Source organism: Aptenodytes patagonicus, chromosome 5 (genome assembly GCF_965638725.1).
Source record: "Aptenodytes patagonicus chromosome 5, bAptPat1.pri.cur, whole genome shotgun sequence".
NCBI lineage: Eukaryota > Metazoa > Chordata > Aves > Sphenisciformes > Spheniscidae > Aptenodytes > Aptenodytes patagonicus.
The window spans coordinates 34858123-34879847 of NC_134953.1; the positions used below are offsets into that span (position 1 = coordinate 34858123).

Consider the following 21725-nt stretch of genomic DNA (forward strand, 5'->3'; position numbering starts at 1 on the left):
CGATTACTGCATCTCTAACCCAGGAATAAAAATTCTATGATAAATAGAATTCTAGAGATAGTTAATTGAGACTGAAATACTCTGTGTATCACATGCAAAGTCAGGGTTTATAAAAGTAAGACACAAAGCCTGAACACCAAATCAATGGAGAAGGATGAAAGAAAATGATAGAGCCAGAGAAGGTACAGGGCTAGCTGGAACACATATGATCAACCCGAGGCAAACACCAAAACTCACAATATCATACAAAGGGACTGATAAGAATATAGTTAAAAATGCTTTTGTAAGACATATCAGATGACTGCTGTCACCAGACAGCAGTCAGAAAATAAAATAATGAGAAATAAATCCACAAAACAATGGAGAGACCAGAAACATAGGGAAAGGTGGGCTTTTTTAGCTAATTTTCTGCTATTGTAAGGAGGCAGCTTACAGATGAGAACTACATGCTATCTCTCTACAGAGAACCAACTAACTTTCATCAAAGATACTGCAGGAGAATAAACGAAAGAAGAAATGAACCCTTTCTTTACTCCCGGCCCCATCCTCTAAAAAAACCCCAGGAACCAATGATCAGTCAGAAAAACATATTGAGTTTAAAAGAAGTAAGAAGAGATTTAGTTAAAACATCATTTGAAGCAACATGTTTAGAATAAAAAAAAATATTTCAACGTTGGGAGGGGGGGAAGAAAAAGGAAGATCCAAAGCTAGGTCCCAAAAATCAGTAAAAGCGTGATTCCGTATAGGTACTGATGAAGAACACAGATAGGAAGCCAGGGACAAGACAAAGGGAGGTAAAAATCCAGAGAAGATGAAAGAATGATAGGGTTTGGTTTGCATCCAGTATGAGAGTGACTTCTGAAGTCACAGAAGACATGAAAACTGAACATTAACAAGTGCTAGATGCATCTCTTTCTCTGGGGAGAAAATACGGACTTTCTTTGGGCTATCACCAAAACCAGCCTCCTCCTCTTTTTTATTTAAAAAAACCTGTCAACAAATTTAACTGGCAAGTTGATGTCACAAAGTTATTAATAAGAACTCAGTTTAAAACAGTTGTATCTGGTTGTGCAGAGTGGTTTCCATATTCTGCAATATGCATGAGGAAATCCAGACTGAGATCCTGAGACCCTTGGAGTAGAAAACAGCTCAAGCTATCCACCTAGCACCTATTCACAAAGAAATAATTCACTAAGATCAAGATTTTGATGGAAAGTCACTTCCCAGGTTTAGCATTTCCAAAAGATTTTGATGTTGCCTTGCAGTCTTTTAGGATAGAGCCCAAATGCCCTCTTCCCACCCAGCCACTCAGCCACTGACTTAGGAGAGCAAGGAAAAATGGAAAATTATGAAATACCACAAATAACATTTGATACATACTTTTTCACTCCAGTCAAGGAAGGCTTAAAGCATTTACAGGTGTCTCTCTATTATAGATAGATTGCATATCAAGTTGAGCCTCAGACCCTACCAACAGTCATTTGGCACATACCTTTTTAAAGAAGGAAGGATTCCTAACAGCAATTCCACAGCAACCTCTTTCTACCCACGATATGGAACCGTGGTGGGATGCAGAGAAGAAAAGTGGTAGATCTGCATTAATTTTACTGGTTTAAGTATATAAAGCATATACTTTCCCATCGACTAAGTGAAAAAGCCTCAAATGTTAATGTAGATAACAAAGAAGAAAAAACTAGTGCATACACACACCATATCAGAATAAAATTACCTGAGAAATCTATCTCTGTGAACCTCTCTGCTTATTCTAGTCTTTCTTGGGGCTGATCTGACTCAAACTCAAAACAGAAAAAAAATAATAAATATAAAAAAAAAGTTTTTTTACAGGAGTTCTTCAGGATTGCTTGATGAAGAACCTGAATAGCTTATAAACCACTAAAGTAGATGGGGAGGCTCACAAATTTTGGTATTTGAAGATGATTCGAAGATACTGCATATCACTTTTTGTGGCAGCAAAACGTAGCAAAAGGAAGTGGCCAAGGTGAGGGACATCTGAAAACAACTGGATTGCCCATCAGCTGACCCTTTGCTAACAAAGCAAAAGACTGTCTTGTGTCTCTTAAGTGCTACTGTTGTGAAGACACATCAGACACATCTCTGATGATCCCCTCCAACCCATGCCAGCAAATGGCTCGTAAGGCACATGGAAGGTGGAGAATTATTGTAACATAAAAACAAGGATAGCAAGACTGCAGGGGAAAGTGTGGACTTTCATTCAAAGCACTTCTGAAACCTTGGACCTCCTCTGAAGAAAGGAGAGGAGCTGCTGGCCTATTCTCAGCTTAGGCACAGGCGGTGAGTGACAGAGGGCACTGATCTAACTAAAGGCAAATTGAGTAACTCTATGAAGACACCCACCTCGCCCTAATCTCACTGAGTTTGCTGAATGCAAATACTATTTTACATCAAAGCTAGCAGGGTTTTGTTTTTATAGAAATATCATCATCACTGTCCTTTAAGAAAAAGAAACAGAAAACAAAACAACCCTAAAGAGATCGGTGGAAGTCTTCAAATATCAGTGATAAACCCCTATTCTCATGGACCCTTTTCAGCTGTGTTCAGAAGGTATATTGCTATGGATTCAATTACATTGAAGTAACTGGTCAAGGGAATTGTAATCACACAGAAAAAGATGAATGCACATATCCCTCTGTGTACATACAATACCCACAAGGCTTATGAAATCCATTCACAACAGAGGAAATACTCTAAACATATTTTAAGAGGCTCTGTCAGCAGTCTCACAGCAAGGCTCATTCACATTTGTAAGTCACGAGGAAAAAGCTGTTTTCTGTCCGTGCTGTATGAACAGATTTTGTTTGGTCTACAGCTCATATTTAAGTTGCAAGTAAATAAATCATTCTGGCTGAATTAGCTGACAAACCACATCCACGGTATTGAGAATAAATATTTGATTGGGACTGAATTAACTCTTTGCAGATTTGTGCTCATGTTTACACATACTAGAGCTGCATGTATAAAAAAAACAGGATACGTAGGATATTAATCAAATTGTAGTCAAACATGTTTACCTGAAAAAAATAAAAAAGAAAAGGATGCAAAAGGAAAAAAAGTGCAAGCCAGTCTTCTTCCCATTTTGCTGTTAGAATTAGTTTGAACATGATGATATGTTGACACTCTCATTCAAAACCAGATTGGACAGGAGGACAGAGGATAGTGAATCCTGACAAGTTGAAATGTAAATTAAGATGTTTTCATGTCTTTACACACGCAATTTTGTGCCTCCCAGGGAAACTGGTACATAATAACAACTTGAGCTTTATATGAAGTTCCCACCTTATTTGCAGGCTTAGAGAATACAATAGCACTGAGACTAGACTGTTATTAAACAAAGGGGTGACTAGGAGCTGGAAATCAGTATGCTAATCATAACAAAGACATTGTCATTTTACAACATTCTGGAGTGATTTTGCATCAAATGAAACCCTGTGGGACAATATCAGCAAATGACTGTTTGGCATCAGATAGCGCCGAAGCTGAACTGAACAGGATACTTCCAAAACTAAAGTGCATACTCTAGTTTAAGGAAAAAGAAATGTCATGCTATAAAACTGCAGCAAATATTTCCACAAGTCCCTCCAGCCACATCCCCCTCCCTCCCTCAAGCTGTCAGGAACTGTTTCTCAAAGCTCCCCGAGGACTGTGATTATTAAACTAAACACCACACAGCAGAATGCAAGCTGGATCTCACTCTCCATACTCCCATTTTAAAGGATGGCAGTAGAAACATTAACTATGTCATCCTCAGTGGCATTCAAACGTTTCTCTCTTTCTGTCACACAAAAATAACGGAAAACACATTCCTTTTGTCATTCTCCTTTCATGTTTCTATCTGTGAAAAATAAAGAATTAAGAAGGATTGATCTTTGCTGCAAGCCCTATTAACTGTTCACCCTGTCATCTATAGCATAACCTATTTATGTAACATTGTGTAAAACTGTATGGAACAATCTTTTCCAACGATCAGCAGGTCAATTAATGACCTGCTGGTTCTTGTTACACCACGTTTAGAACAATTAGAGGTCTTGGCTGAGTGTTTGGCTGAAATAAGCCTTTCCCTGCACAAAGGGCATATGCATAAAAAATGTTGAAGGGAACCAAAGAGTTATGTTATTATAAGATCCTTCAGACAATCAGAAACATGGGGCACTTGTAGGTGTAGCCTTGAGAGTTTGGCATAAAATATGTCTTTCACTGTACTGCAAGATTTGACTCAGCTATGAGTAGACTGCAGTTCAATGTACAGAGGTGATTTAAAATAAATTCCTATAAATGTGAACATTCAGTGTTGGAAATCTCTTTTTCAAATGCTAAAATAGATAAAATACTAAACAGTTAGTTTTAAATGAAACATTAATACCTTTCAAAACAATGAAGTACCTAATCAGGGCCTACAATTAGGAAATTTTACAACTGAAATTCTATTTATAAAATAGTTTCTTTAGAGTTTCCAGTTACTTTCTGCATTAACAGACTTGCAGAAAAACCACTAACAGAACAGCAGATTTCCAGAACAGCCTTTTTAAGTTAATCAGGGTATAGCAAACCTGATTCTACACAGGTTCAGTTCTGCTAACATCACGAATGAATCACTGTGTTTATATCCTTAATCCCACGAGATCTCAAGTTATTCACATCCTCCTTGGTGTTTGCAGGATTAGAATCTAAGTATGTTGTTTCCCCCCTCTCCTGTCCTGTCAGTAAACGTGGGATCAGAGTTCAGAACATGCCTGATTTTGTTCTCCTAATCTCTAGTAATCTTCTCAGTGACACAGTATCTGTTGCAGAATATCAGGAGGCCACATCAAAGAGGAACAGTTAGTGGAAACGTTAAGTTGATCCATATTTATCAAAGTAGGCTCCATATGCTGACAAAAGGTAAAACAATATCTATTAACATACTCAAGTAGCACTAAATATTAAAGTCAATACTACCTTAAAATCAGTAACTTCCCCCACTCACAAAGCTTATTTACAAATAGTACAGGTTGTGTAGCCCAGATGTCTTGTTACTTCAGCTCCTGACACAAAATTCAAGGTAATTCATGACTCTGTGAAAACACAATTAACACAGTGCTATATACAAAGGAGGGTTTGTACAAACTGCCATACAGAGTTTTACAGTGTGAAAATTCAACTGGTGGATTCCATCAACAGAACCCTCTCCAGCGGTTCTAAGGGGTAGAGAAAAGAAAAGACTGTCATCCTTCCAAGTCATTTGTTTCATGAGGTAGCACAGAGAGAACGAAAACAGTAAGACAGTACATTTTGGCAACATGGAATCCAAAGCTGGGACAGACACTCTACAAAGGGTGTTCCCAGATGGAAAAAAAAATAAATATCTGTCTATGGAAGTTTGATCATCTGCAGTGACTGAAGCAGGTATGAAAAGGATACGAAAAAGTTCAAGAAGATGAAAAAACGTGCGAGGACCGAGACCTCCCTCAAATGTCAGTTATGAAAATATCTGTCCAAAATCCATCTTCAGCTCAGTATGTGCCCAATACAGGTAATCTGTTCTCATTATATGTGTATTCAAATGTCTGTTACTCAGCTGTTCTGCTGTCTGTACTGTCACAAGGCCAGATCTAATTACCATTAAACAAAACAGAAAGACTATCACTGGCTTCAGTCCTTGTTGAAACTATGCTGAAGTTATATTATACATATTATACATGCTGGAAAAATCTAATTACTTCTTTTTTTTAATTTTTTTTTTTTTTTAGAATTTCCAGGGTTAATCGATTCACTAGCAGACACTTGATATTTATAGAAGAAAAACCTTTCTTTTCCTCAGCTTTAATTAAGAAAATACAGATCCTCCTCACCTTTCATGAAATTGGCTCTACTCTCAAGAGGTTAGCTGCCCATTCAACATCACCGGTTTTAATAAAATAAATATTTCATTGAGTGAGAGTGATGTTTCCCAATATCTCTCCTTGTTAGTTGCTTGTTAGGCAATTATATCATACACTGCTTATACAGGCAGGGAATGCTAATGTTAAATTTTGCAAAACTACAATCTTATTTTGGGGAATGTTCTTTAAAATTCAAATAGGACAACAGTTGTTGAGAGAGCTTAGCAGGCTGTTCAAGGAAATGTAGCGTAATAAAACTATGCTGCTTTTAAAATATTTATATCTTTTTAATCCTTCCTGTAGATAATCCTCTTCACAGTAGGCAGGAATATGAATACCCTTGATTGTTAAATCATTCCTTTTCAAAATTAAGATTTGCAATTTTTTTCTGCCCTAAAATTTTACTACAAATATTACTTTAAATTTTGCTTGGATCAATTTACCTTCCGTAAGCAAAGCGCCTGTCTTTGTGGTGGTCCCCAAATGTATCCCACAACCTGAGAGAAACACTCACTTCATCCACAACATCTCTTGAGCGTTCAAGGACCTAGAACAGAACACACATAACATTCTCTTTCCCTCCATCAAACAAGTACATTTCTAATTCACCCCGTAAGAAGGTCCAAAGCATACTAGACCAAGATTCTATCACATATAGTTTTCAGCAAATACTGTATTTTATAAAACAGGCAGAACATGCATCTTCCTAAAAATAGGTTTGATAAAAAGATTACTTTGGAATGAGAGACTCGGGGAGATGCATATCAGACCATGGCTGCAGTAGAGACCGTGCATAAAATACTTGTGAGCTCATTGCTGCATCCTGAGAAAGAAAGGCTTGCCAATAAATAACAGTACAACCTCACAGCATGTGCTCCATATTTTGTACACCTGCAGTCCTTACCTCTTGGCAGACACGGTACTGATCAATGGCCCAGACTGTTGGTACGTGAGTTGCCAGCAGCTGATACTGAGTCAAGGTTGTATTGCATGCTCTTGCACAAATTAGACGAGTCTTTCCCACTGCATTATCTCCAACCACCACGCACTTGATAGTTTCAACGTTGGGTCTTTCGTAGTCCATGTCAGTGTCCATTTATCAAAAACTGTAACAAGACAGTTAAACTTGTTTTCTACTACTGTGCAAAACCAATGCTATTTAGAGTCAGAGCCTTCTACTTCCACTTCTTGAGATGCATGAAGAGGACAAACTCTTAAGGAAAAGCTAGTAGTAAACTGTACCAAAGTAAGCTAGCCTTTCCTTTAAATACCGCACAGTTATGCAAATGCACAACTATTTTGACCGCAGTTGGTTTATACTGCTCACATGCTATTTTCACTTTGGTTTCTGTAAACACAAGCCTGTTTGCAGAAGATAGATCTTGGTGAAACAAGGACAGCTAGCACAAACTTACCTCTTACTAATACTTTTTATGCCAAGAAGGAGAAAAGACTGGACAACAGTGGGTTTAACCTGAAGGATACCAGTACAAACCTGCCTTCTGTAATCTTGCCCATTCAGGATTTGATTTAGGGCTGTCCAAACAATATTGCTAACAGCAAGTCACACAGATGGTTTTAGTTATATGCACACAATAAAACTGACTTGTAAGATGACTCCAGAGACTCTGTTCTCTACAAACCACAACTCCCACTATATCCTGCATGTATCACACACTCTTAATTTTCCAAGGAGAAGTTTGTACAGATCATGGGCTAAAATGAAACCAAGCAGCCCAGCAGGAACTTGCAAATACACATATCTATACCTACAAGTTCTTTTTCACATGACAATGGAAAGTGAAGAGAAAGAGATTTTTGAAGATACTATCCTCATGGAAAGTTATTATTGAAAACATTTACTTAGATATTCTATGGCAACATACTGAACAAATGCCTGGATACGAATGTAAGCTGGAAAAAATGGTTATTTGAAAAACTAAAAACAACTCCTGCATGTTTACTACAGTCTGTCATTTTCATATAAAGGAATGTGGGATTTTCATATAAAGAAATGTGGGATCATAATTTGATATATCTGATTTTGGTTTTCTAATGTCTAGTAGTCTGCTGAGAAATCGGGTCTCTGCCAGGGAATTGTAATCAAGGAGGGAGAAAAGGGAAAATGCAAGGCACAAATATATTCAGGAAGGCTTTCCTAATAATTATTTCAGCAAGGAAACCTACAGCAATTTAATTGACAAAACACAGGTCATCATGTGGAGTGGTGTCGTCCTTTTTCCTGAGAAGAAAGTACTACAGACAAAGAAACCAAATTATTTGCTTTAATACCTTTTTTAATATTCACATCTCATTCGCACATAAATATAGAATATATATTAACTGTCAGGCTGTTTAAAATAATAGATACAAGCTGTTTTGGTGTCCATTTTTCACTGTCAGAGGCACTACGTTCTGATTTAAGAAAAAGCATGTTTAGTAATTACTAGCCAAACACTAATTTTAACTGCATTCTTTCGTTATTTAAAGTGATGTAAACCAAGAAACAAAAGTCAGTGTTAGAAATACGTTACCCATTTATTTAAAATTTTAAGCATGGAATGCATGCTAATAGCTATAATGGCTGAAGTATAGTTATAATCTTTATTTACGTGTGGACGGAAGGAGTTCGGGACCACATAGACAGCAAGGTGCAAGGGTGAGTTTACACCACTACTGTGTCACACTGATATGTTTTCACAGACATTGAATGCTTCTGGAAATGCTACAGCACAGATGAGCTTGTAAGAATACATTTTAGAGAGCTGTCCTACACTAGACTGAAACATGGGTCCAGAAACTCTTCATCCTGGCACAAGTTCATGGTTGCACGACTAGAGCTTTGCAATCTGCCAAATGTAGAGCAAGTAACATGGCTTCAAACATACATGCACAATATCTACTGCATGTAAACCCTAATGGCCTTGTGATACCAACCTGCTATGTTAGCACAGAGGTTTTAGCTGATAAGAAAACAAAGCTATTAGGATATTGCCTTTATCCCTTCATCTGAGCTGTAACCTGCATCCTGGAAGGTTACTAGTCTTGAGGTAAAGGACTACAGAGACTTCCAGTTACCTGTCTGCGATCCAACCACAGCTGCTTGTTGGATGCAAGCTCCCACAAGGCTGATACCTGGGATGGCCCATGGGCTCTGTACCATCTCCATGAGTCCAAATACAAGAACAGAAATGAGAGCTAACTCCTCTTTCCTCCTCCACATCCTTTCCAAGAATACAGTCATGATATAAATAAAAGTACAAAACCAATGTGGTTTTTTTCCACATTACAGAGAATAAGACATATTTGTACACCACGGCCTCAAAGGCAGGGCCCTGAATGAGTAGCAAAAACCCAAGAGGTTTCAGTATGTAATGTAAAAAAGTTTCATTTCAAGTCTGAGAATAAACAGCAACCCCCTGACATAATATGTGGTATTAAATTACTTCATATTTTATTCATACACGGACTAGACATCACAGATGGAATGTGGAAAAGTTTAAAAGGCTAGAAAACAAAATGAAGGAGCGTGGCTAGCCAGTGTGTCTGGTTGGTTTTAAACTACCAAGCAGAGAGATGCCAAACCAATTTTTCTTCCAACCCAATATTCCATTAAAATGCTGTTACACAGATTAGCTGAGGTTTTATATAACAATCTGATTTTAAAAGTCTTCAAAAGTTCTTAAATGCTAGTTCTGCAAAAATGCACTTCAGTCAGTCACAAAATACGTATTAAGTACAGAGTCTGGAATCTTAAAAAAATTTCCAAGAGGATAACAAAGCGAGTTTAAAATTAATAGGCAAATCTAAATAAAAGTAACAAGATAAATCAATGCAATTATTTGAGAATCCTAGAAAAGGAACACATGAAAATTTTAAAATTATTATTTTTTTAAATTTCCGATATACTTACTAACTTAATTAAAGCAAAGTTATCACAGAACTCAGACACAGCATGCCCAAATGCCCTGTCATAGATCAATGGCAGTCTAACGAAGATATTTTTAGTGTGACTCAATACTGCACAGGACAGAGATTAAAATAAACTGGGAATAAAAACAAAACTAGAGCTTTGTGGCTATGTTAAGGAAAGTTCTTAAATCCACTCCAGTATATATAGAGTATCTATGTATTAAAAATGCATATCATTTTAATATTGTTCACTCGTTTTCAGAAAGGGATTAAACCAGAAATAACTCCTGAAAAGACTGACAGACAGAAGCCTGGACAGATATTTAGACACCTCAAGTAAAAACAGATGCTAACAACAAATTACAGTATAAACAATTAGTAAAACGTGTGGATTAAATGCTTACAAATGTAGCCAGAAGCCTTCTGGCTACTAGAATGATTAAAGCCAGGAGTATTTACAAGATCTCAAAAATACAGCCACGGTTAGTTTTTTTAAGGTAGCCTCTAAGTTAAGCTTGTGCTAAACCTATTATATAATCACACTGATTAAAAATGCTAAACATGTATTTACAAAACTTAAAAAAAAAATCTAGATTTGAGCTCTGAAAGTCCGGTATCATCTGGGAAGACCAACTGGAACTGAAACAAAACTGGTTAGACAAGAGCAAACCAGCGTGTATAAAGCTTAGTTAAAAAAACCAGCACAAAATTCCAAGACCAATGAAAAACTTGCTAAAACCAACCTACAACCTGCAATAGTTTAGTTTACCAGCAAAACAAAATAGGGTAAAGTAAGAAGAAAGTTACTGGAAGTGTGACCAGTCTCAGAGAGGAAACTGCCAAAAAAGCCAGAGAAAGACAGAAAGGCGATCAAATGAGGAGCAGCGAGAAATCTACTAGGGGGAAGATCTGATCAAATATGGCTGTTCCCAAAAGAAAGCAGCGAAAGATTCAGCTGCTTAATCCAGTTCTAAAGAAAGATGAGCAGATGGATGGAAATGAAAAAAGATACCCACAAGAATAACACAGGATCTCAAAAATCTCTTAGGATGTTTCTATTTCTACATTGTCACCTGTGATTGTTTGCAGACAGAAGAGGAGACAGAGGCAGCCAAAAATCAGGAGATGTGAGTAGACTCAAGATCTAAGATAAAGCCATTTAATTAATTCACTTGATTAGCAGAAAAGAACTATTCCAAATAAAGCTGATTTATTTCCAAAGACGTATAAGGTTACTGTTCTGAATCATGGCTTGCAGATGGTTACAGTCACTGATTTCTTTCTCTGTTGCTTCACCTCAAATTGCTGTAGGGTGCTTGGTTTTTTGTTTAGTTTTTCCTCATTGCTGAATGAGTTGTTATTATTATCACTAAAAAACAGTTGTGGTTGCCATAGCATGAAGGTCCTTCTGGCTAGTCAGCCTCAGTAATGAAACACTGCCTTTCTAGAGAAATTTTCCAAAAGATCTGTAGATGAAGCATATAACTTGATTATCTAGTCCACTGGTACGCAGATTAAACACAACAGACACACACAATCTCTCTCTCTCTCTCTGTATTAATGTAGGTGTATTCATATACAAGATAGCCAGATCCTAATCATGAACTTGTCTTGTTTTAAGAATGCAGTGTAATATATTTAAAGCTATAATTGCATTTTTCTCTGCTGGAAAGAAAGTGGATGAAGATCCAAACCCAACAGTGAGTTCCCTGTGCAGGATCAGGAATCCACCCCTATGGATCTCACTGCCTATGCAGCTAACTGCACATTTTGAAATTTCCAGATATTTTAAATCATCACTTAGCATATACAAAACATAACCAAGATTTTTTTCAAAGAGCAGTAGCTTAATTATCAACCCTTTTCTCTTCAGCAAAACACTACAAACAAACCACTAAGAGTGTCTACATTAATCAGTGATTATGGAGTGATCCTGCAGGCATTTACTCCTTAGCTCAGTACTTAAACACGTCCTCTAAGACTGAGATAGCACCTCTTAGCATGAGAACAAGCAAGCATGTTACTTAGTTCTTGTGTTAAAAGCAAACTCTTCAGCTGAAGGTTCAGAGTGACAGCATGTAAGAACCTTGCCCGCTCAGTGAAGTTTTTCTTTAAGTTATTCCATGCAAAAAAATTAATAATTCCAATCTGTCTCAAGTAATCTGACCAAACATGCAAACCGGGAAGTCCTTCAAACAAACAGGTTGCCAATCACAATTACAATGTCACAATTTTATTAAAGGAATCTAATGGAAAGAGATGCCAAAATCTACCACCACTTAATATGAATGGTGTAAGTGGGAATTATCTGAAAAACTCAGGCCACCAGTAAGGTAGCAAGACCATCAACATTTATCCCTGATAAACAGAGTCTTTTGAAACTATATGAAAGGGCATTTGTAGATACTCCATATTTCAATCTATTCTGGAGACATATTTTTCAGTGTAGTTTTGGAGTGACTCCTTCAGAGAGCCATTATGCAAAAACATACCAAATGGAGTACAAAAAAATTTACAAGACTACCCAATGCTCTTACCTCCATCCCCAAGTTGCAAAATTACTGCTTGCAACCATGGAAACTGGAAAAGGAGATGCAGAATGCCAAGTTCTTCAAGCACTGAAGTCACTACCTTACAGTGCAGAATCCCAAGGCACCAGCATGCTGGCAAGGACCAAAGAGCACATGAGCCAGAACAAGTGTGTGAAGTGTTCGTTCTCAATATATAACCTGCCATGTGTTGTTTCAGAATCTTAATGGATTAACACATATATGCCAGGGGAAAAAGCAGGGGGACTTACTGTTCATTTGTGCAAGAGCATAGAATTCACAGACAGCTCTGATTTGGGGAAAGGTTAAGGGCCAAAAGACTGTTTTGTGGTTTGGCTCAATTTAATCAATGAATTTAGGGCCCCACCATGTATATTTGTGAAATAAATCACAACGTGGTATCAAGTAACAGATAAACTATACCAGCTGCTGAAAAACCATCACAAAACATTTTTCTCAAGGTATAAATTAATACTGGTATTTTATTAAATTGCAGGAGGGACGATGGGGAGGTTGCTTTAAAAAGAAAAACTATTCCTTGTCAGCATCAAAGAACCAGCTGGTGACAAAGGGTAATAAGACTCAAGGTGGGATCAGATCACTAGGTCACCAGGGGACAAAGATGGGCATAATGCGTATCAGGCTGGATTCTCACCCAGGATGAAGAGGCATTGCCCATCTGCCGTTATTTAAAGTTCTGGCAGCTTACATGGAAAGACTGAAAAGGAAGAGACTGACATGGGAGAAAGAAATTCGAGATTAACTCTGGAATCTATCAACTACTTGCCCTACCTGGTCTATCAACAGAAGACAACAACAGATACAGCCAATGACTGGGAATGGAGAAAAGCCCTTATATTCTAAAGTTAACCTGATCTCAAACGTGAGACCCTTGGATCTACCATGGGTAGAAAGAGAAGGGTAGCTGACTGAAATGTTGCTTCACTGCAGGAGGCGATAAATGAGATAACCCTGGCTGTTGCTGCCCACTAAAGAAGAGTGCAGGTGAGCAGGAACACCTTTATCTTCCAGAAGGGCAAAACCTGGTTCTACCCTTTTTCAGCTGTTCTGGGATAGCTGGGGTGTTTCAGCTTAGGGCCAGTATCAACAAAGAAATAAATCCCACAGAACGCTGCTAAAATTGGATACAGCTGGAGAAGGTAAGTACTGAGGTTGTCATCAAGACAGACTCCACTTAGCTTGCCTGAACCAGCTTCTTTCACGACAGCTTTTGGCCAACAAGCATCAGATTTAATCCTGGATGCTACCCCTTACTTTGTATTACCTGCTGGAAGAAAAGTTCTCAGAAGCCTCCATTCAGCTGCCATAATCTCTGCTCTATCCCTCAAGTTTAAAAGGGAGCAAAAAATTGACCATGGCCACATACAGAAATGAAAGGAACAGCCTCTAAGGAAGATGTAAAGTTGAAGCCAGAACAGATGTCTCTATGTTTACCTAGAAAACTTCTCAGTCAGATCATCGCCACAACTTTTGTAGAAACTGTAGAGACAGGGAATAATAATTCATGGCTTGTAACATCAGAAGCCTCTCAGTCTGCTCTTTCTCAGCATGCTTGACTCCAGATTTGTTTGTTTCTAAAGGCTAGTTATTAGGACACTTTGTCAAGCCCGACCTACCTCTGTGATGACACAACACCTTTTGATCAGTAAGAATGAGCGCTTCCTTAGATGAACAAAAATCAGAGATACTAGCAAAATACAAATTCTTCCCACATTACTGTATAAAACAGACTGCCCTGAAGCTCAATAGCTGAGCATGAAAACATCCAATTTTAGGTACAATAACCGATTCTCTTGAGCCTCCTGAAAATGTGCAGTCTACAAGGACCTGTCTTTGTGTTATACACACTCACAGTCTATCAGAGCAAATAGAGATCCAAATGCAAAGCTCAGCATTAGACTTGAACTATGTCAAGTTTCTGACAAGTTCTGGAAGACCTGAAGGGCAGAAATCAACAAGCTGATTACACTGAGCAGCTTAGGTATTATTTTGACCTGTGACATACCTTGCGATACCCTTTGTGATGAGGTCCTCTCTCTAGAAATTAATCCATACAGCAGGTGAAGGACATTTAACCATTTCAGAACCTCGTGTGTGAGAATCTGGGATGAGTGTTTTCTATATGGTGGGAGAGCCTGCAACACTGCCACCCCTCCCTTCACCAATTCTTCAGAGTCTGCCTCAAGAACAGGCCACAACACAGGGCAGTCCCTTGTGCCTCCTTTTGTTTCTTCTGTCTTGCTGTGCAGAGAGATGTGAGGAAGGGTGACCACACTGGACCCACCCCTGGAAAGAGGGAAGTAATCCATAGCCGATACACGACTGATTTAAGGCTCACACTTTGGCTTTGCAGATGCATTTTGTTAGGGTTCTAGATACACCTGGCTACAACTGACTGCTCTTTCCTTTCACCAGAGATGACCACAGCAGACACAGGGGACTAGGCAGTGACCAAGATCTGGCATTGCTCTGGGTCATAATCTGTAATATCATCACAAACTGAAATTAACTGTGGCTGACATTAATAAAAGTGGCTGAGAACCAAGTAACTGAGGAACGGACAATACCCATTGATGGTGATAACCATCACTAAACAGCTGGTACTTTATAAAGCAGCCACCCATAAAATGCCATTGTGCACCGAGTCCTTAGATTAGTCCTCTTCCTGCAACAAAAGATTACACTGCAGGAGCAGATTAAGGGTGCACCTCTACTAGCATTTTAGTTCAGATCAAGAATACATTTTTGAAGCAAATATCCCAGTCGTTGCCACTTACCATGCTTTGGTTCATATCAGGTGCAGCCACAGACTGCACAAACTGAATTCCTTTCAGATGAATCTGAAGTGAAACATGTGCCACCCACCACTAATGAGCGAGTGTTCAGTCTATAGGACCAGATTAAAGGTAATCTGAAGTAATGCCCTTTGCCCCTGAAATGTGTGCAGTGTGGACACTGGGTCCTCAGCACCAACTGTTTCATCCCAAGGTCCCCTGCTACTGCACCACACAACCCGCTAACGTAGATAGAGCATTAGATGCTCTGGCTCCTGGTTTGTTATTAGGATCAACATAACTGGGGCAAAGCTGCAGCTGAATCCTTAGTGACTGCGATGCTCAACGGTATCTGGGATAACATATAAAACTCGAGATTAAAGGGAGAAGGATCACTGGAAAAGCCTGATTCAACACTACTGGCTTTCATGGTAATAAACTCCATGAAATCCCTGATTTTACTCTTATGTAATTAAGAGCATCAGAAGCTTGTACAGCATTAAACTACTGACACTGTAGCATAGGTTGTTACTGATTTTACCCATTTATAAAGACAGGTGTTGACATCGTATGCTCTGTTTGCTAAGGACATTATTCTGAGCAGTGTTCCCAACAGTACAGAAGGAAAAAAACCAACAATAACCACCAAACAAGGCATTCTCCCAACTTTCGCACATTTCTGTGGGGAAAATATTTATCAAGTTTTGCTAGAGCTACAAAGAAAAATATTCCAGAGACACTGGTGACATTCTAGCACAGAGAGCTGTTGAATTCACTTTCTGTGCTTGTTTTCCTTCCAAAAGACAGAATCAGGCTCTTGTTTCTTGAACTTTATGTGACATTTCTCATGCATTCTCCTCTTTGTTAATCAGTGATGTTAGAAAGATATTATATGTGATTTTATCCACTCCCACATGTGACTGCTACAAGGAAACTACACAAGGAGAGTGAGACCTCATAATGACAGCAGGTAAACCCCCCCAAAGACCTAAACAATGACTAGAATAGTAAATACTTCAGGATGGCAGACTTCAGATAAATGCTACTTTCAGATCTTGGGTCAAGTTCTGCATTTATGTCTCAAATGCAAATCCAGTGACGTTAACTGAATTGTGCAGGAAGCAAGTAGATGTGGAGTTTACTTGGAATGTCTAGTGCCACACAGAGGCTCATTTGTGAAGAAAAAAAAATTAGAAGACAGAAATTGCCATCTTGTGTCTTTCATGTCACACAAAAAGGAGAGGAAAACAGAAAAGTAGAATGGTGTTGGATGGGAACCAAAGCAAATCCGTACTTTATTTCATGAACCTACCCCTAGTAACAAAGGGCCCAACTATCACCACATGTACTGCAGGCTGCACCAATTCTAGCTCACACACTGTGCCACCATTCACTCCTTCAGCACAAGGTTTTGAGGTCTTTTATGGAAACCCAATCAATGATCCAAGGGTACATTCACACCAGTCTGACTAGTCTTGCTATGAGCTGCTCTGCAAGTCTGCTGCATGCAGCAAGGACTGCTCGGCCTTTCCTTTCCCCCCCTCCCAAACACATACTTTGTTCTACAACATTTGCACACTCTTCTGGCAGGATAGATGGGAGCAAGGGAGGAGCATGTCAAACACCTGTTGCTCCTTTGCTTCTCCTCCTTCAAGGCTTCTCTGTCCTTTCACCTCCTTCAGCACAGGGCAACATCTGGATGCAGGACTTAAGCATTTTTCCAGTGAATAAAATGTATCAGCAAAGAATCAAGCATCGGGATTTACTGGTCAAGCGATCAGCTCTTCCTCTCAGCCTAATGCTCTACAGTATTTGTGAAGCTTGGAGTTTTAAAAGGGCAGGAGTTTTAGAAAGCTCCCCAGAGCTAAAATTGATGTTTATTTCTTCTTCGATAAAAATACTTCTATGCATCTGAGCCTGTCCCAGATCTTATGCTCCTGAAGTATTATGTCACTTAGATAAAGAACCCTAGTACAAATACTGAACTCACCAAGGTTGTTTTTTTTTTTTCTGTTATATATAGTGTGAATATATATATCTATATATATATATATCTATAGTGTATAGATACGTTGCATACCTGAGACACAGAATCAGGCATACAAATCCAATGTGCATATAAAAGAAAAGCAAAACCTAATGGGAGAGGACCTCAGAAAAATATTGAAAAGAAATTAAGCTGTTCTGTTTCCATGTACTGTGACTCCCAATCCTGAAATACAGCCTGTACAGAGATATGTGCCATTCAATTGCTACTTACACTGAGCAGTCATATGGCAACTCTTTAATGTAGTCCTAACAACGGTGTTTTTCTCCCCACATGCTTTACTTTTGCCTAGAAAGATCAGGAGCTTAAGAAACCCCCTCAAGCACACTGAACAAACTAATTTCCACCTCAGCTTCTATTACAGCTCAAGCTGAACGTTGGCTTTGAGTCAGCTGTGTGTCCTGAAATAGTACACAAACTGAGGATGAACAAAGTCATTGAGAATATTCTGGCATCACTTCCTTGCTCTCGCTGTGACCATATGCGGAGCTTCAAGGGCTTTCTTTTCTTATTATCATTTTTTAAACAAGTATATTGCTGCCTTCAGAGGTCTGAGTAGTGCCTTGACCAACAGAAGGCAATTCGGAGCTCTCTGACTAGTCTGCCTCAGTCTGTCCGGTGACTGATTTCTCTTCGCTCTAGACGTTGGAGGCCACAATACCCACTAAAGGTTGACTTAACAAGTTAAAGTCTACTACTGTTTGTCTCTACAGCCCCTTTCTATGGCCCCTAAACAGGTCCCGACACAGACACCTGATAATCTGTGTGCTGCAAGATCCCCCCAGCAGCCTCCTGCTGTTGTCACAGCAACCCACAACAGATTCCACAGACACAGCGGGGGGAAGGAAGGGGGGGGGGGGAAGAGGGAAGAGGGAAGAGGGACAAAGAGAAATCCTTCAGGTTTTTAGTAAACGACACTCAGAACTACCAAGCGCCAGGAGGTTTCTGCTTCCCGTACACATCGTACCCCGCTATTTTTGCCTTGCACCTTATGGCCTCGCTGGAAGAGGAAGCCAGACAGATCTGCTTCATCAAGGACTCAGCCCTCTCTGTCCTCGGGGGAGGGGAGGATGCCTCCTCCTCTCTCTCCCGACGAGGCGGGAGCGCACCTGCGGGGAGACGGGACGCGCAGGGCGCGCCCTGCGGAGCCGCTGGCTGCCAGCCCGACCCGGCCCCGCACACGCAGCCGCGGAGGCCGCGGCGGCAGGTCGGAGCACGATCGCGCCCGGGCGACGCGGGACCTACCCGGGTGGGCGGGATGCCCGGCAGCCGGGGTGCGCGCAGCGGGGCCGACCCCCCGGCCCCGGCGGGACGGCAGGGGGATGGCAGCCGCCGCCGCGCCCCCTTCCCGCTGCTCCTTACGGCGGCGGGGCAGCGCCAGGAGCCGGCCCGACTTGGCAGGGAGGCAGCATGCCGCCGGCGCGGCTCTGCCCGCCCGGCCCCGCGGCGTGCGGCGGGCTCCCCACCCGCCCCGGCCCGCCCCGCGGCGCTGACTCGGGCGGCGGCAGGGCCGGCGGGAGCCGCGCGCATTGTGACGTCTGCAGCCCCGCGTTCTATTTTTAGCGCGGCGACTGGATTTCATTCATGAAACCGGGGCCGCGCGTAAAGAGGCGGCGGCTGAAGCCGCGCCCGCCGCCTCCGCCCGGCCCGGCCCGTCTCACGGCGCCCGCCGGCAGCGCAGAAAGCGCAACCGCAAGCGGGGGGCAGCCCAGGGGCGCACCCTCCTTCTCCGTCCCGGCACTAGCACACAGGGGAGGGGCTTTCTGCCACGGCCTCGCACGGGAAGAGGTCGGGCACGAAACTAATCAAAAATAAATGAATACCCCCCCCCACACGTATAAATACACGCTATAAATACTGTGTATGCCCAAAGAATGCAAAGGTCCTGAAGGCCTCCCTGGATAATCCCCTAAATGGGGCCCGCAATTTCTTAATGCAGGGGCTGCTGTTATGTTTTGAAATTACTCCTCTCAATTTTCACTAATATTTGAACCCTTCACACAAAACAGACACACACAATTAAACCACAGCCCCCCCCTTCTCTTAAGCTGACCATCTAGACTTGGAGTTTTCTAACCAGTGAAAATGGCTCAAGGCCCTGCCTGTAACTGGGAAAAGCACTCACAATTCAGACCAGGCTCCCTGCTAAAACACTGATCTCCGGCCCTTCTATTTACCACGTGACATCAACAAAAATGTAACTAACCAGTACGGGGCATGGGCACAACGGCTACAGCTAAGGGAACTTTTTTTACATAGTTGTGACTGTTGGAAAGAAAATATTCTTTTACAGCAACCTGGACTCACAGATTGCACAGTCTTGTAGCAATAATACAGTCATTTTTTGGAAAACATGTTATAAAGTTGTTTTAAAAACACCACTTCCAATAACAGTTAACAGTACCAAGAACAGGTTAACAGCATCCAACTGCATTTGGTTATAGTCAATTATTTACATTTTTCAAATACCCAGAAGCCAAGCTCACCTTAACCAGGTCAGACTGCAACAATTTTCAATTGAGTACATTGATGTCAGGAAAAATTACAATTTGCAACTTCATAGCACAGGAGGCTATTAGGTGGAGAACAACAATGTGCATCATTGCAAATACTAAGTGTGTTTGCATAGAGTTTGGATGGACAAGACAAATGCATCAGAAACTAAAACAACTCTCACTCAGACATCTGCTTGCAATCAAAGAAATATCGAATTGATAATGCAGGCAACAAAAAGTAAAAAAAAAGTCAACAGATTTAAAATTTATAGTATAATTACCTTCCATTTTTTAAGTTTCAAGCTCTACATGAGCTATTTTTTCTCCACAAATGAGAGTTAAAAATTTTCCTTCTATGCAAGAACAACAATCCCTGTGCATTCACTTGTTTCTAGGACACGCAACTTTTAGGAAAACAATAAGGCACAGGTTCATCCCACTTAATTCAGGGGGCTGAGCAAAGCAGGGTGATAAAAAAATGGCAGGGTCATAAAAAGGGTATTCCTTTTACTGGACTCTTTCAGTATGGCAAATCTTAATTCCTTATCAGTACCTTTGTTTTACAGTCTAAATTATCACTTTCTGAAGACAAATCACAGAGCTAGAACCCCATGTCTCTATTAAACACACCTAGACTATCACTGCTGCAAACAGAGTGAATGTTACTGTCAGAACAGGTAAGTTAGCATCATGTGGGAGAAAACTGATACAAAGCAACCAGACCTGCTCTGATCCTGACTCAAGAAGTGTTGGACTGCAATAAAAACCCCAACCTTTAGATCCGCTTGCAAGCTTGTTACAGAGTTTTTCTACAGGAATAAAGGAAGAGGGCAGGAAGAAGGGAGAAAGTGTTCTTTGTAGTGCACAACAGTAAATTTAGCAGAATACAGCAATGACAAAGATTAGTAAGGTGGTTAAAATGGGAAAAAGAGAAACGGGGCTTTGCTTTTGATGGGGATAAAGAAAAGGTCTCAAGTGTCTCTTTCTTTTTCCTGTTTCATCAAAGGGTACCCAGAGCCTGAAGGCTTCTGCAGCTGTGGAAACAGCTACATGCTACTATGTAGTTTCCATTTTAATGACCATCTACAGCAACTTTTACCATTCACTGCTTTCCCACCACAAACATATAACTTTTTATATAATTCAGATTGCAGCTTTTCCAGCAAAGTATAAAATAAAACCCCAGGACAGCTAGAAGCTGTCTGTTCTCCGAGACATAATCCTATCGAACCGTATTTATGTTTTCCCAAACTTTTAAACAAACAGTTGAGTTTTGACCATAAACTTGAGTGACACACCTTGAGAAGTGGCTGGAATGCATCTCTAATAGGGTATAGAGCAACTGACAGTTTCTAGGCTTTGATACAAGAAAGCACAGTAATAAACCACAAGTATTCCCACGGACTTTGCATAAGCATTAAAAATATATGCGTGGTAAAGCTTTACTCAATTAGATGTTTAAGCATTCCAGGTAGCCAGCTTGGATTTTTCTTTTTTATTTGTTTGTTTTCAGGGGAGAATAACAGCTAGAGGGAAAGGGAGAAGGAAAAAAGTTCCATCTTTGCAAGCAATCCTAAAGGACATGGCATTGGACCATGGCTAGCATTTAACTACAGTCTGCTTTTGCCAAGTCCATACAGCTTTCCAAAACATGATTATGGGCTGCCAAGTGTGCCCCATCATTGCATCTCCGTTATGTGCTTTTTAACACTATCACACAACTTAGAGAATAACTGGATAAAAAAGAATAAAATAATAATTAAAAAATGCATTCACACCCATGGAGAATTCTACTTAAAATTATTTTAGTTTTGCTAAATCACAAAAGGCATTTGGAAGTGCAAATGTAAAGATATATTCCCATATGCTCCAACATCTTATTTGTTACTCTGGGGCTAAATTAACCTTTTGTTTTTGAGAATATATTTCTCAGACGATTAAAAAACATCAGGAGAGAACATCAGTTGTGCATAAACCGTAACTGAATTTACAAATAACCTTTCTCCTCCTGGGTCTGGAGAGTTAGTTTA

At 40.2% G+C, this 21725-nt stretch overlaps 1 protein-coding gene across 3 annotated transcripts in view; it reads right to left on the reverse strand.

Annotated features, from left to right (window-relative positions):
* Positions 1 to 21725, reverse strand: part of RHOBTB1 (Rho related BTB domain containing 1) — a 55710-nt gene that overhangs the window by 20423 nt on the left and 13562 nt on the right. Inside the window, exons 1-3 of one of the 3 annotated variants that reach the window (XM_076339321.1) lie at positions 18446 to 18519; positions 6802 to 7003; positions 6341 to 6444 (exon numbers count right to left, since the gene is read on the reverse strand). The exons of 1 other annotated variant lie outside the window; for it this stretch is intronic. In XM_076339321.1, coding sequence (XP_076195436.1) covers positions 6341 to 6444; positions 6802 to 6993 — 296 coding nt within the window. In that variant the 5' untranslated portion in view covers positions 6994 to 7003; positions 18446 to 18519. Of the gene's footprint in view, positions 1 to 6340; positions 6445 to 6801; positions 7004 to 18445; positions 18520 to 21725 lie in introns of those variants that run through there. One more of the 3 variants, XM_076339320.1, reaches the window with a different exon arrangement.